General features: G+C 53.9%; 1 protein-coding gene across 1 annotated transcript in view; it reads left to right on the forward strand.

Moving 5' to 3' along the window:
• NUP98 (nucleoporin 98 and 96 precursor) overlaps nt 1-13031 on the forward strand; it is a 78630-nt gene that overhangs the window by 16539 nt on the left and 49060 nt on the right. Inside the window, exons 5-13 of the mRNA XM_082276134.1 lie at nt 1982-2121; nt 2734-2841; nt 3018-3198; nt 3489-3655; nt 5304-5447; nt 5560-5644; nt 8093-8185; nt 9256-9393; nt 10022-10155. Coding sequence (XP_082132260.1) covers nt 1982-2121; nt 2734-2841; nt 3018-3198; nt 3489-3655; nt 5304-5447; nt 5560-5644; nt 8093-8185; nt 9256-9393; nt 10022-10155 — 1190 coding nt within the window. The remainder of the gene's footprint in view (nt 1-1981; nt 2122-2733; nt 2842-3017; nt 3199-3488; nt 3656-5303; nt 5448-5559; nt 5645-8092; nt 8186-9255; nt 9394-10021; nt 10156-13031) is intronic.

The raw sequence follows: 13031 nt of genomic DNA on the forward strand, positions 1-13031 counted from the left end.
TAGTGACTTCATCTATAGGGAATGATGGGACATGTCCCCCCCCCCCCAATAGTAGTGACTTCATCTATAGGGAATGATGGGACATGTCCCCCCCCCAATAGTAGTGACTTCATCTATAGGGAATGATGGGACATGTCCCCCCCCCCCCCAATAGTAGTGACTTCATCTATAGGGAATGATGGGACATGTCCCCCCCCCCCCCCCAATAGTAGTGACTTCATCTATAGGGAATGATGGGACATGTCCCCCCCCCCCCCCAATAGTAGTGACTTCATCTATAGGGAATGATGGGACATGTCCCCCCCCCCCCCCAATATTAGTGACTTCATCTATAGGGAATGATGGGACATGTCCCTCCCCCCCAATAGTAGTGACTTCATCTATAGGGAATGATGGGACATGTCCCCCCCCCCCCCCCAATAGTAGTGACTACATCTATAGGGAATGATGGGACATGTCCCCGTCCCCCCCCCCCAATATTAGTGACTTCATCTATAGGGAATAATGGGACATGTCCCCCCCCCAATAGTAGTGACTTCACCCCCTGGTCTTCTTTCTGGATTGTCTGAACTGTCAATATAAGTGACTCCCCTGATGGGGATGTCCCAATAGTCCTCACTTATCAGATCATGTTTAGGTGGTCACACCAAGGTCCTTCCTCATTGGGTCATGTCTAGGTGGTCTGGTCCTCATGTCTAGGTGGTCCCACCATAGTCTTTACTCAATGGGTCTTGTGTAGGTGGTCTGGTCCTCATGTCTAGGTGGTCTTGTCATCATGTCTAGGTGGTCCCACCATAGTCTTTACTCAATGGGTCATGTCTAGGTGGTCTGGTCCTCCATGTCTAGGTGGTCTTGTCATCATGTCTAGGTGGTCCCACCATAGTCTTTACTCAATGGGTCTTGTGTAGGTGGTCTGGTCCTCATGTCTAGGTGGTCTTGTCATCATGTCTAGGTGGTCCCACCATAGTCTTTACTCAATGGGTCTTGTGTAGGTGGTCTGGTCCTCATGTCTAGGTGGTCCCACCATAGTCTTTACTCAATGGGTCATGTCTAGGTGGTCTGGTCCTCCATGTCTAGGTGGTCGGGGTCCTCATGTCTAGGTGGTCTGGTCCTCCATGTCTAGGTGGTCCCACCATAGTCTTTACTCATTTGGTCATGTCTACCTATTCCTGCCATAGTCTTTACTCAATGGGTCATGTCTAGGTGGTCTGGTCCTCCATGTCTAGGTGGTCCCACCATATTTTTTACTCCATTGAGTAATGTCTAGGTGGTTCCACCATACTCTTTACTCATTGGGTCGTGTCTAACTATTCCCACCATAGTCTTTACTCAATGGGTCATGTCTAGGTGGTCCCACCATAGTCCTTACTCATTGGGTCGTATATAGGTTGTTTGCTCTTCATGTAGACATTGGTGTCCTCGGCATCTGTTACTGTCCCTGTTGGTGGACTTTGTTCAGTCAGCCTTTGAATCGGCTCACTATAAACTGTCAGATGAGCTTTAGTGGAATTAGAGCATGTTGGGAGCAGCCAATCAGATCCCAGCTCTCATTTGTCTATCAGTTTTTGTGTCCAGCAGTGTCAGGACCCTTATAGGATACATGAGCCCCATTGTCTCTGCTTTCCCCCCGAGGTATCTTTATATAATGTATTGAGATGCTTGTTTAGTCTGTGTATGTTACATTCCAACTCAACAACCTGACCTCCCCATGGGGGGGGGGGGATCTGCAACCTGTCCTCACCATGGGGGGGGGGGGGGATCTGCAACCTGTCCTCACCATGGGGGGGGGGGGGGGATCTGCTACCTGTCCTCACCATGGGGGGGGGGGGGGATCTGCTACCTGACCTCACCCTTTGGAGGGGGTCTTGCTGTTGTACTGAGCCAAGGATGATAAAGTTAGAGAATACCTGTAATGTGTCCATGGTGGGGGGTCGGTATTTGCAGTGACTATACATTGATGTGTCTTCTCTTCTCCCTGCAGCATTCGGGACGAGTACGAGCAGTGGAGGTCTCTTTGGAAACACCAACACCACATCCAACCCCTTCGGTGGGACCACCAGTAACCTGTTTGGTGGCTCCACCTTCTCTGCAGCTCCCAGTGGAACCACCGTAAAATTTAATGTGAGTACCATCCCCTCCCCCAGGTTTTCTTCTTCTATTGTACATCCCGGAGATTTCCCCTTCACTTCCTGTCCTAGAGAATTAACAGGAAGTGATCAGAAGCCTCCAACGTGAGGGAAATTCCCAGAACAGAAAAGGGTCTTCACCAGACGTTACCAAGAGGCTGGAAGAGCCCCATTGTCTATGACGGAGTGTTACCCTTCACTGGAGACCCCTGAACTCCATTATTGGAGGGGGAGTTCATGTTAGAGCCCCATTGTCTATGACAGAATGTTACCCTTCACTGGAGACCCCTGAACTCTGTTATTGGAGGGGGAGTTCATGTTAGAGCCCCATTGTCTATGACGGAGTGTTACCCTTCACAGGAGACCCCTGAACTCTGTTATTGGAGGCGGAGTTCCTGTTCTTCTGGCCGTATGGTGTAAAATGTCTTCAGTTTCTGGATGCAGTTGTCTGCAGTTTTGGATATGGAGGGATTGGGTTGGATCTGTGTACTTTGTGTCCTCCGACTTCTAATGATGAAACTTTTGTAGTAAATCTTTTCCATCCATGTGTCATGTGACCGACCATAGACGGGGACTTAGGATTTCTTTTGTGTTCTTCTGCTTGCAGCCTCCATCTGGGACTGACACCATGGCCAAGGGTGGTGTCACCACCAACATCAACACAAAGCATCAATGTATAACCGCAATGAAGGAGTATGAGAGCAAATCTCTGGAGGTGGGTTTGTAGCGTCTGGAGGGGGTGGGGTTGTAGCAGTCTCTGGGGGTCACCTCCTGGAGGGTGGGCTCCCCTCATTTCGTGGATTTGGGGGTTGTAGTAGTTGATATTCTCTTATTTTGTTGTCTGGTAAAACCCGCACAGGTCAATGCTTAACTATGATTTTTGTGTTTTAGGAACTGCGCCTGGAAGATTACCTGGCCAATAGGAAGGGACCCCAGAATCCAGTGGGCGGAGCCACAGCAACGGGCTTGTTTGGAGCCTCTACTGCCACTTCCAGTGCATCCACGGGACTGTTTGGCTCCACCCCTTCCAGCAGCACATTCTCCTTTGGAAGTAAAAATGCCTTCGGACCGGGTAGGTTCTATGGATCGGGGTGGTGCTGCCCCCCCTCCCCATATCTATGGGTCGGGTTGGTGCTGTCGCCCCCCCCCCCCCCGTTCTGTGGGTCGGGGTGGTGCTGCCGTCCCCAGTCTGTGGGTCGGGGGGGTGCTGCCGTCTTCCTCCTTCTGTGGGTCGGGGGGGTGCTGTCGGTCCCCACTTCTGATGAAACGCTGGGAGCATCACATGCAGTACTAGATTGGGGGAGGGGGGTTTTGGGATTGTCTCGGTTAACTCCCTGGTACCAATCAGTATTCATCTTTCAGGCACCAGCACTTTTGGAACCAACACAGGAGGTCTATTTGGCCAGACGACAACCCAGCCAGCCACCAGCCTGTTTAACAAGCCATTTGGAACGGCGACTACAACACCCAACACGGGCTTCTCATTCGGGAACACAAACACTTTGGGGCAGCCGCAGACCAGCACCATGGTGAGTTCTTCTGCAGGTTGGGTCATTGTCCATTTTCCCAGCAATTACTCCATCCACAGGAATTCAGGAACAGTTGAGTTTTACTGCCACCTACAGGAGATTGGGGTAAGGCAGTCCTGGCGTATCCTCCTCCCCTGCCCAGCTCCCTGGCGTATCATCCTCCTCCTCCCCTGCCCAGCTCCCTGGCGTATCATCCTCCTCCTCCCCTGCCCAGCTCCCTGGCGTATCCTCCTCCCCTGCCCAGCTCCCTGGCGTATCCTCCTCCCCTGCCCAGCTCCCTGGCGTATCCTCATCCTCATCCTCCTCCTCCCCTGCCCAGCTCCCTGGCGTATCCTCATCCTCCTCCCCTGCCCAGCTCCCTGGCGTATTATCCTCCTCCTCCCCTGCCCTGCTCCCTGGCGTATCATCCTCCTCCTCCCCTGCCCAGCTCCCTGGCGTATCCTCCTCCCCTGCCCAGCTCCCTGGCGTATCCTCCTCCCCTGCCCAGCTCCCTGGCGTATCATCCTCCTCCTCCCCTGCCCAGCTCCCTGGCGTATCCTCCTCCTCCTCCCCTGCCCAGCTCCCTGGCGTATCCTCCTCCCCTGCCCAGCTCCCTGGCGTATCCTCCTCCCCTGCCCAGCTCCCTGGCGTATCCTCCTCCCCTGCCCAGCTCCCTGGCGTATCCTCCTCCCCTGCCCAGCTCCCTGGCGTATCCTCCTCCTCCTCCCCTGCCCAGCTCCCTGGCGTATCATCCTCCTCCTCCCCTGCCCAGCTCCCTGGCGTATCATCCTCCTCCTCCCCAGCTCCCTGGCGTATCCTCCTCCCCTGCCCAGCTCCCTGGCGTATCCTCCTCCCCTGCCCAGCTCCCTGGCGTATCCTCCTCCCCTGCCCAGCTCCCTGGCGTATCCTCCTCCCCTGCCCAGCTCCCTGGCGTATCCTCCTCCCCTGCCCAGCTCCCTGGCGTATCCTCCTCCCCTGCCCAGCTCCCTGGCGTATCCTCCTCCCCTGCCCAGCTCCCTGGCGTATCCTCCTCCCCTGCCCAGCTCCCTGGCGTATCCTCCTCCCCTGCCCAGCTCCCTGGCGTATCCTCCTCCCCTGCCCAGCTCCCTGGCGTATCCTCCTCCCCTGCCCAGCTCCCTGGCGTATCCTCCTCCCCTGCCCAGCTCCCTGGCGTATCCTCCTCCCCTGCCCAGCTCCCTGGCGTATCCTCCTCCCCTGCCCAGCTCCCTGGCGTATCCTCCTCCCCTGCCCAGCTCCCTGGCGTATCCTCCTCCCCTGCCCAGCTCCCTGGCGTATCCTCCTCCCCTGCCCAGCTCCCTGGCGTATCCTCCTCCCCTGCCCAGCTCCCTGGCGTATCCTCCTCCTCCTCCTCCCCTGCCCAGCTCCCTGGCGTATCATCATCGTCGTCCCCCCTCCCCTGCCCTTGCATAGTGTCCTAGGAATTTTATTGCCACCCTATACTCTTTCTTCCCCCTTTTTTTTTTTTTTTTTTTGTCACACATGCATGCTGGGGAGAGGAAGGGTTAAGTGGGAGTTGGCTTACATCAGTTGGTTAATGTCCCGGCCTCCTGTAGGTGGCAGTATAGCACTGACTGTTGGTGATATTCCTGTGTCCTATTACTGTAAGTACACATTTTATTTTTGTGGTTTTTTTTTTTCCCCCCTTTAGGGTCTCTTTGGCAACACACAGCCAACGCAGGCCACAGGACTGTTTGGCACCACCACTAACACCAATGCCGCCTCAGGGTTTGGCACTGGAACTGGTCTGTTCGGACAGACGAACCCCACTCCCTTCGGTGGCGTTACCGGCTCGGTACGTATGGTGTCCTTATAGTTGGTAGATTGCCTGCTGGCATGTAGTGTTCTCGCTTCACAGGAGACTCCGCCCTTTATTGTCTGACACACCCACATCTCTCCTTTTCCAGACCTTGTTCAACAGCAAACCTGCTGCCTTCGGGACGACGACCACCAGCGCACCGACGTTCGGCACTTCCACCGGCAGCCTTTTTGGTAATAAGAGGAAATTTCTTTACTGTGTGTGTGTGTGTGAATAGGCTATGTAGGGAGCTCATGGGGCGCCATATGATTGGCTTGACAATGGCAGCATAACCATCCAGTGCCCGGGTCCCACTGCCAGGAGTTCCTGTGTAATGCTATTCCTAGGACTATAGGAGCAGAGCAAGGAGGAGTAACCTGGAGCGCTGGGCAGCAGCCGGTGATCAGTGCCTGGCTTCCGGTGATCAGTGCCTGGCTTCCGGTGATCAGTGCCTGGCTTCCGGTGATCAGTGCCTGGCTTCCGGTGATCAGTGCCTGGCTTCCGGTGATCAGTGCCTGGCTTCCGGTGATCAGTGCCTGGCTTCCGGTGATCAGTGCCTGGCTTCCGGTGATCAGTGCCTGGCTTCCGGTGATCAGTGCCTGGCTTCCGGTGATCAGTGCCTGGCTTCCGGTGATCAGTGCCTGGCTTCCGGTGATCAATACATTACAAACATGTTCTAGAAGTTGCTCTCTACCCTGGAGCAGGTATGATGGAATGTATACTGCATCTGTTTATTTATTTCTAATGAGGCATGTGACTTTACCCTGCTTGGTGGTGTGTCCTGAGGAAGCCCTCTATGGTCCTGCGTGGTGGTGTGTGTCCTGAGGAAGCCCTCCTATGGTCCTGCTTGGTGGTGTGTGTCGTGGGGAAGCCCTCTATAGCCCTGCGTGGTGGTGTTGTGTGGCCTGAGGAAGCCCTCTATAGCCCTGTGTGGTGTTGCGTGGCCTGAGGAAGCCCTGCGTGGTGTTGCGTGGCCTGAGGAAGCCCTCTATAGCCCTGTGTGGTGTTGCATGGCTGAGGAAGCCCTCTATAGCTGTGTGTGTGTGGTGAAGCCCTCTGTAGCCCTGTGTGGTGTTGCGTGGCCTGAGGAAGCCCTGCGTGGCCTGAGGAAGCCCTCTATAGCCCTGTGTGGTGTTGCATGGCTGAGGAAGCCCTCTATAGCTGTGTGTGTGTGTGGTGAAGCCCTCTATAGTCCTGTGTGGTGGTGAAGCCCTCTATAGCCTTGTGTGGTGATGTGTGTCCTGAGGAAGCTCTCTATAGCCCTGTGTAGTGGTGTGTGTCCTGAGGAAGCTCTCTATAGCCCTGTGTAGTGGTGTGTGTCCTGAGGAAGCCCTCTATAGCCCTGTGTGGTGTTGCGTGGCCTGAGGAAGCCTTGCGTGGTGTTGCGTGGCCTGAGGAAGCCCTCTATAGCCCTGTGTGGTGTTGCATGGCTGAGGAAGCCCTCTATAGCTGTGTGTGTGTGGTGAAGCCCTCTGTAGCCCTGTGTGGTGTTGCGTGGCCTGAGGAAGCCCTGCGTGGCCTGAGGAAGCCCTCTATAGCCCTGTGTGGTGTTGCATGGCTGAGGAAGCCCTCTATAGCTGTGTGTGTGTGTGTGTGTGTGTGTGTGTGTGTGTGTGTGTGGTGAAGCCCTCTATAGTCCTGTGTGGTGGTGAAGCCCTCTATAGCCTTGTGTGGTGATGTGTGTCCTGAGGAAGCTCTCTATAGCCCTGTGTAGTGGTGTGTGTCCTGAGGAAGCCCTCTATAGCCCTGTGTGGTGTTGCGTGGCCTGAGGAAGCCCTGCGTGGTGTTGCGTGGCCTGAGGAAGCCCTCTATAGCCCTGTGTGGTGTTGCATGGCTGAGGAAGCCCTCTATAGCTGTGTGTGTGTGGTGAAGCCCTCTGTAGCCCTGTGTGGTGTTGCGTGGCCTGAGGAAGCCCTGCGTGGCCTGAGGAAGCCCTCTATAGCCCTGTGTGGTGTTGCATGGCTGAGGAAGCCCTCTATAGCTGTGTGTGTGTGTGTGTGTGTGTGTGGTGAAGCCCTCTATAGTCCTGTGTGGTGGTGAAGCCCTCTATAGCCTTGTGTGGTGATGTGTGTCCTGAGGAAGCTCTCTATAGCCCTGTGTAGTGGTGTGTGTCCTGAGGAAGCCCTCTATAGCCCTGTGTGGTGGTGTGTGTCCTGAGGAAGCCCTCTATAGCCCTGTGTGGTGGTGTGTGTCCTGAGGAAGCCCTCTATAGCCCTGTGTGGTGGTGTGTGTCCTGAGGAAGCCCTCTATAGCCCTGTGTGGTGGTGTGTGTCCTGAGGAAGCCCTCTATAGCCCTGTGTGTGTGTGTGTGTGTGTGTGTGTGTGTGTGTGGTGAAGCCCTCTATAGTCCTGTGTGGTGGTGAAGCTCTCTATAGTCCTGTGTGGTGGTGTGTGTGTGTGTGTGTGTGTGTGTGTGTGGTGAAGCCCTCTATAGTCCTGCGTGGTGGTGTGTGTGTGTGTGTGTGTGTGTGTGTGTGTGTGTGTGTGTGGTGAAGCCCTCTATAGTCCTGTGTGGTGGTGAAGCTCTCTATAGTCCTGTGTGGTGGTGTGTGTGTGTGTGTGTGGTGAAGCCCTCTATAGTCCTGCGTGGTGGTGTGTGTCCTGTGGAACCCCTCTTTAGTGTCTCTTGATTTGCTTTGCAGGGTTTGGAGCCAACACCGCGGGCACCGGTCTTTTTGGCAATAAGAATGCAGCAGGGACGCTGGGGCCGACACTGGGGACAGGATTTGGGCCTGGTGAGTCTCTGCATTCAGAGTTCTCCACTAACATAACATAACTTTACAGTGGAACTAGACTGCCAGCTTGGGGTGGGGGGTTGGGTGGGGTAGACTGATCATCTCCAGCGTAGACTCACCTTCCTGTAGCCAACATTGGGCGGTCGCTGATGACGTTGCATCGTTCAGTCAGTCCTCGGCAGTGCAAACTCCGATACAAATATTGGAAACGTAACTCTCCTCTCTGACCGATCACAGAACTGTTTTTTCAGATCCAGTGACACGATGGTGAGGAAGAGTCAGACTCTGGTGCTGGGAGATGATGGCGGTTGGATGTGATTATGGTGACGCTCTTGTATTATGTTGGGAGATGTATCTTTGGCTTGGGGGTTGCATAGATGTAACCTGTAGGAGCGTAGCCACCCTGCTACAAGAATAGCAACAACTAGATAGACCTATGGAGCATACACTCTGGGATTGGGGACCCTGGGCACCTATGGAGCATACACTCTGGGATTGGGGATCCGGGCACCTATGGAGCGTATGCTCTGGGATTGGGGATCCGGGCACCTATGGAGCGTACACTCTGGGATTGGGGATCTGGGCACCTATGGAGCGTATGCTCTGGGATTGGGGACCCTGGGCACCTATGGAGCATACACTCTGGGATTGGGGACCCTGGGCACCTATGGAGCATACACTCTGGGATTGGGGACCCTGGGCACCTATGGAGCATACACTCTGGGATTGGGGGACCCCGGCACCTATGGAGCGAATGCTCTGGGATTGGGGACCCCGGGCACCTATGGAGCGTATGCTCTGGGATTGGGGACCCCGGGCACCTATGGAGCGTATGCTCTGGGATTCGGGGACCCCGGGCACCTATGGAGCGTATGCTCTGGGATTCGGGGACCCCGGGCACCTATGGAGTGTATGCTCTGGGATTGGGGTAGTTGGAGTATGGCGTGTAAGCTCTTAGGTTATACCTCAGGCATATGAACGAGTTGTTTTACTGCCTGAAGAAAATAAACTGTGTTCCTGTAAGTGATGTGATATGCAGATGCCTGTTCATCATCCATTTTCTCTCCCAGGTCTGAATACAGGACAGTCCACGCTGTTTGGAAACAACCAACAGAAGATCGGTGCGCTTGGTACTGGCGCCTTTGGCACAACCGGTTTTAACGCCTCTAGCGGCGGCTTGGGGTTTGGTGGTGCTCAGGCCCCTGTTGGTGAGTATTTGACGTAATGGAGGAAAATATCAATGTTGGGCCCTAAAGTAAACCGGGGCCCCCCACCCACAGTGTGCTGCTGTCTGTGTCTGGTCACTGACCACCTTTATTCTCTCATGTCTGTGTCCCGTCACTGACCACCTTTATGGTCTCATGCCTGTGTCCCGTCACTGACCACCTTTGTTCTGTCATGTCTGTCCCGTCACTGACCACCTTTATTGTCTCATGTCTGGGTCTCGTCACTGACCACCTTTATTGTCTCATGTCTGTGTCCTGTCACTGACCACCTTTTATTGTCTCATGTCTGTGTCCCCTTACTGACCACCTTTATTGTCTCGTGTCTGTGTCCCCTTACTGACCACCTTTATTCTCTCATGCTTGTGTCCCCTTACTGACCACCTTTTATTGTCTCGTGTCTGTGTCCCGTCACTGACCTCCTTTGTCTGTGTCCCGTCACTGACCACCTTTATTGTCTGTGTCCCGTCACTGACCTCCTTTGTCTGTGTCCCGTCACTGACCACCTTTATTGTCTCGTGTCTGTGTCCCGTCACTGACCACCTTTGTCCCCCCCCCCCCCCCCCCCCCACCCCCCGTCTGTCACTGACCACCTTTTTATTTTCTCTTCTAGCTCTGAGTGACCCCAATGCAGCTGCTGCCCAGCAATTGGCTCTCCAGCAACAGATCAATGCCCTTGCCTACTCTCCATACGGGGACTCCCCTCTCTTCAGAAATCTAATCGATGACCCCAAGAAGAAAGAGGAGGTGAGTTCCATCGCTGGTGGTGGCTGCTGTGTGTGATGTTATGTAAAGTAACCCTTTCAGGACATTGGAACAGGTGTAAACCCTCATCCCTCACACCCTCAATCCAAGCCTGACCTGCCTGTGGGTCCCTCCTGCTGATGCAGGCCCATGTGAGCGCACTCCTCCTCTAGAAGTTTTGCTCAGGCAGAGCCTGCTATTGGCTAGAGATTTCCTTGTGTAGCTGGGACCTGCTGCTGGACGGACCTGGGATCAGGAGGTGGGGAAGTAAGGAATATACATCCATTGTAGAGAAAACACACGGTTGTGGCTGAGAGCCCCATTTGCAGACAAAGTGGATTTTCATCTTGGTACATTAATGGCCCACCTGATTGGTACCATAGATGACTGCCAAAGGATGTAGCATTCCAGGGTAAACCTGTCCCCTCCCCCTTCCATTGCTGACTAACCTTTGCAATAAAAATACTTACCTATTGTCAGCCCTCTCTGGTCATGTGATCTTCCCTGGGTCAGTCAGTGACAGCTGCTAGGGGGGGGGGGGAAGGGAGAGCAGACCAGTTGGGCCATAGGAGCCAATGGGTGACTTTATAGCTCCAGGCTTTAACTGCTGTCTCCTCCCCTCTGCAGCTGCTACTGGCTGACACGGGGCAGATTGTGTGACTTAAGTGGTAAGTATATACATCTTTTATTACACAGGTCAGTCAGTATAGGTACAAAGAACAAACGACTCCTGCGCTTGAGGGGTGGCCTTGCGGCTGGTATCCTGAAAATGCGATTCAGGTCAAATTGTAGTAAATTCAGGCTGTGCTGCCACTCTCAATGGGTTGTGGTAACCCAAAGCAGATACTGGAAAAGAGAAATGGACAGAGGGCGCACCAGCCTAGCGCATTATCTTTAAAACAATTTATTGTAATAGACAGAGCTCTGATGAAGGGTGAACACCCCGAAACGTGTAAGCGGTTTTTTGGAGGTCTACATCCTTCTGCGGCAGCTGAGGATGCCCAGTGGAGACCCCTGGTGGTCCCTCATTGCTTATTGCTCGTGTTTCATAATCGTTTTGTGAGTATAATGTGTATACATGTCTATTACAATAAATTGTTTTAAAGATCATGCGCTAGGCTGGTGCGCCCTCTGTCCATTTCTCTTTTCCAGTCAGTATAGGTGTTAGGAGGGGAGCATTTTTAAAGCAGATCAGTGGGGGACCGTAGCACTTCCTTGAATTAGAGCTTGGGCTGAGCTATTGGTGATGTCACAGGGGGTGTCATGGAACTTCCTCTTAGTGCAGAGCTTGGGCGGAGCTATTGGTGATGTCACAGGGGGTGTCATTGAAGAAGTTCCTCTTAGTGCAGAGCTTGGGCTGAGCTATTGGTGATGTCACAGGGGGGGTGTCATGGAACTTCCTCTTAGTACAGAGCTTGGGCGGAGCTATTGGTGATGTCACAGGGGGTGTCATGGAACTTACTCTTAGTACAGAGCTTGGGCGGAGCTATTGGTGATGTCACAGGGGGTGTCATGGAACTTACTCTTAGTACAGAGCTTGGGCGGAGCTATTGGTGATGTCACAGGGGGTGTCATGGAACTTCCTCTTAGTGCAGAGCTTGGGCGGAGCTATTGGTGATGTCACAGGGGGTGTCATTGAAGAAGTTCCTCTTAGTGCAGAGCTTGGGCAGAGCTATTGGTGATGTCACTGGGGGGTGTCATTGAAGTTCCTCTTAGTACAGAGCTTGGGCTGAGCTATTGGTGATGTCACAAGGGGGTGTCATGGAACTTCCTCTTAGTACAGAGCTTGGGCGGAGCTATTGGTGTTACAGGGGGTGTCACGGCACTTCCTCTTAGTACAGAGCTTGGGCGGAGCTATTGGTGATGTCACAGGGGGTGTCACGGCACTTACTCTTAGTACAGAGCTTGGGTGGAGCTATTGGTGATGTCACAAGGGGGTGTCATGGAACTTCCTCTTAGTACAGAGCTTGGGCGGAGCTATTGGTGTTACAGGGGGTGTCACGGCACTTCCTCTTAGTACAGAGCTTGGGCGGAGCTATTGGTGATGTCACAGGGGATGTCACGGCACTTCCTCTTAGTACAGAGCTTGGGCGGAGCTATTGGTGATGTCACAGGGGGTGTCACGGCACTTCCTCTTAGTGCAGAGCTTGGGCGGAGCTATTGGTGATGTCACAGGGGGTGTCATTGAAGAAGTTCCTCTTAGTGCAGAGCTTGGGCTGAGCTATTGGTGATGTCACAGGGGGTGTCATGGATCTTCCTCTTAGTACAGAGCTTGGGCGGAGCTATTGGTGATGTCACAGGGGGTGTCATGGATCTTCCTCTTAGTACAGAGCTTGGGCGGAGCTATTGGTGATGTCACAGGGGGGGTGTCATGGAACTTCCTCTTAGTACAGAGCTTGGGCGGAGCTATTGGTGATGTCACAGGGGGTGTCATGGAACTTCCTCTTAGTGCAGAGCTTGGGCGGAGCTATTGGTGATGTCACAGGGGGTGTCATGGAACTTACTCTTAGTACAGAGCTTGGGCGGAGCTATTGGTGATGTCACAGGGGGGGGTGTCATGGAACTTCCTCTTAGTGCAGAGCTATTGGTGATGTCACAGGGGGTGTCATGGAACTTCCTCTTAGTGCAGAGCTTGGGCGGAGCTATTGGTGATGTCACAGGGGGTGTCATGGAACTTCCTCTTAGTGCAGAGCTTGGGCGGAGCTATTGGTGATGTCACAGGGGGTGTCATTGAAGAAGTTCCTCTTAGTGCAGAGCTTGGGCAGAGCTATTGGTGATGTCACTGGGGGGTGTCATTGAAGTTCCTCTTAGTACAGAGCTTGGGCGGAGCTATTGGTGATGTCACAGGGGGGTGTCACGGCACTTCCCCAGTACAGGGC

The sequence above is a fragment of the Pelophylax lessonae genome, assembly GCF_965119305.1.
Source record: "Pelophylax lessonae genome assembly, contig: HAP1_SCAFFOLD_294, whole genome shotgun sequence".
NCBI classification, from domain to species: Eukaryota; Metazoa; Chordata; class Amphibia; order Anura; family Ranidae; genus Pelophylax; species Pelophylax lessonae.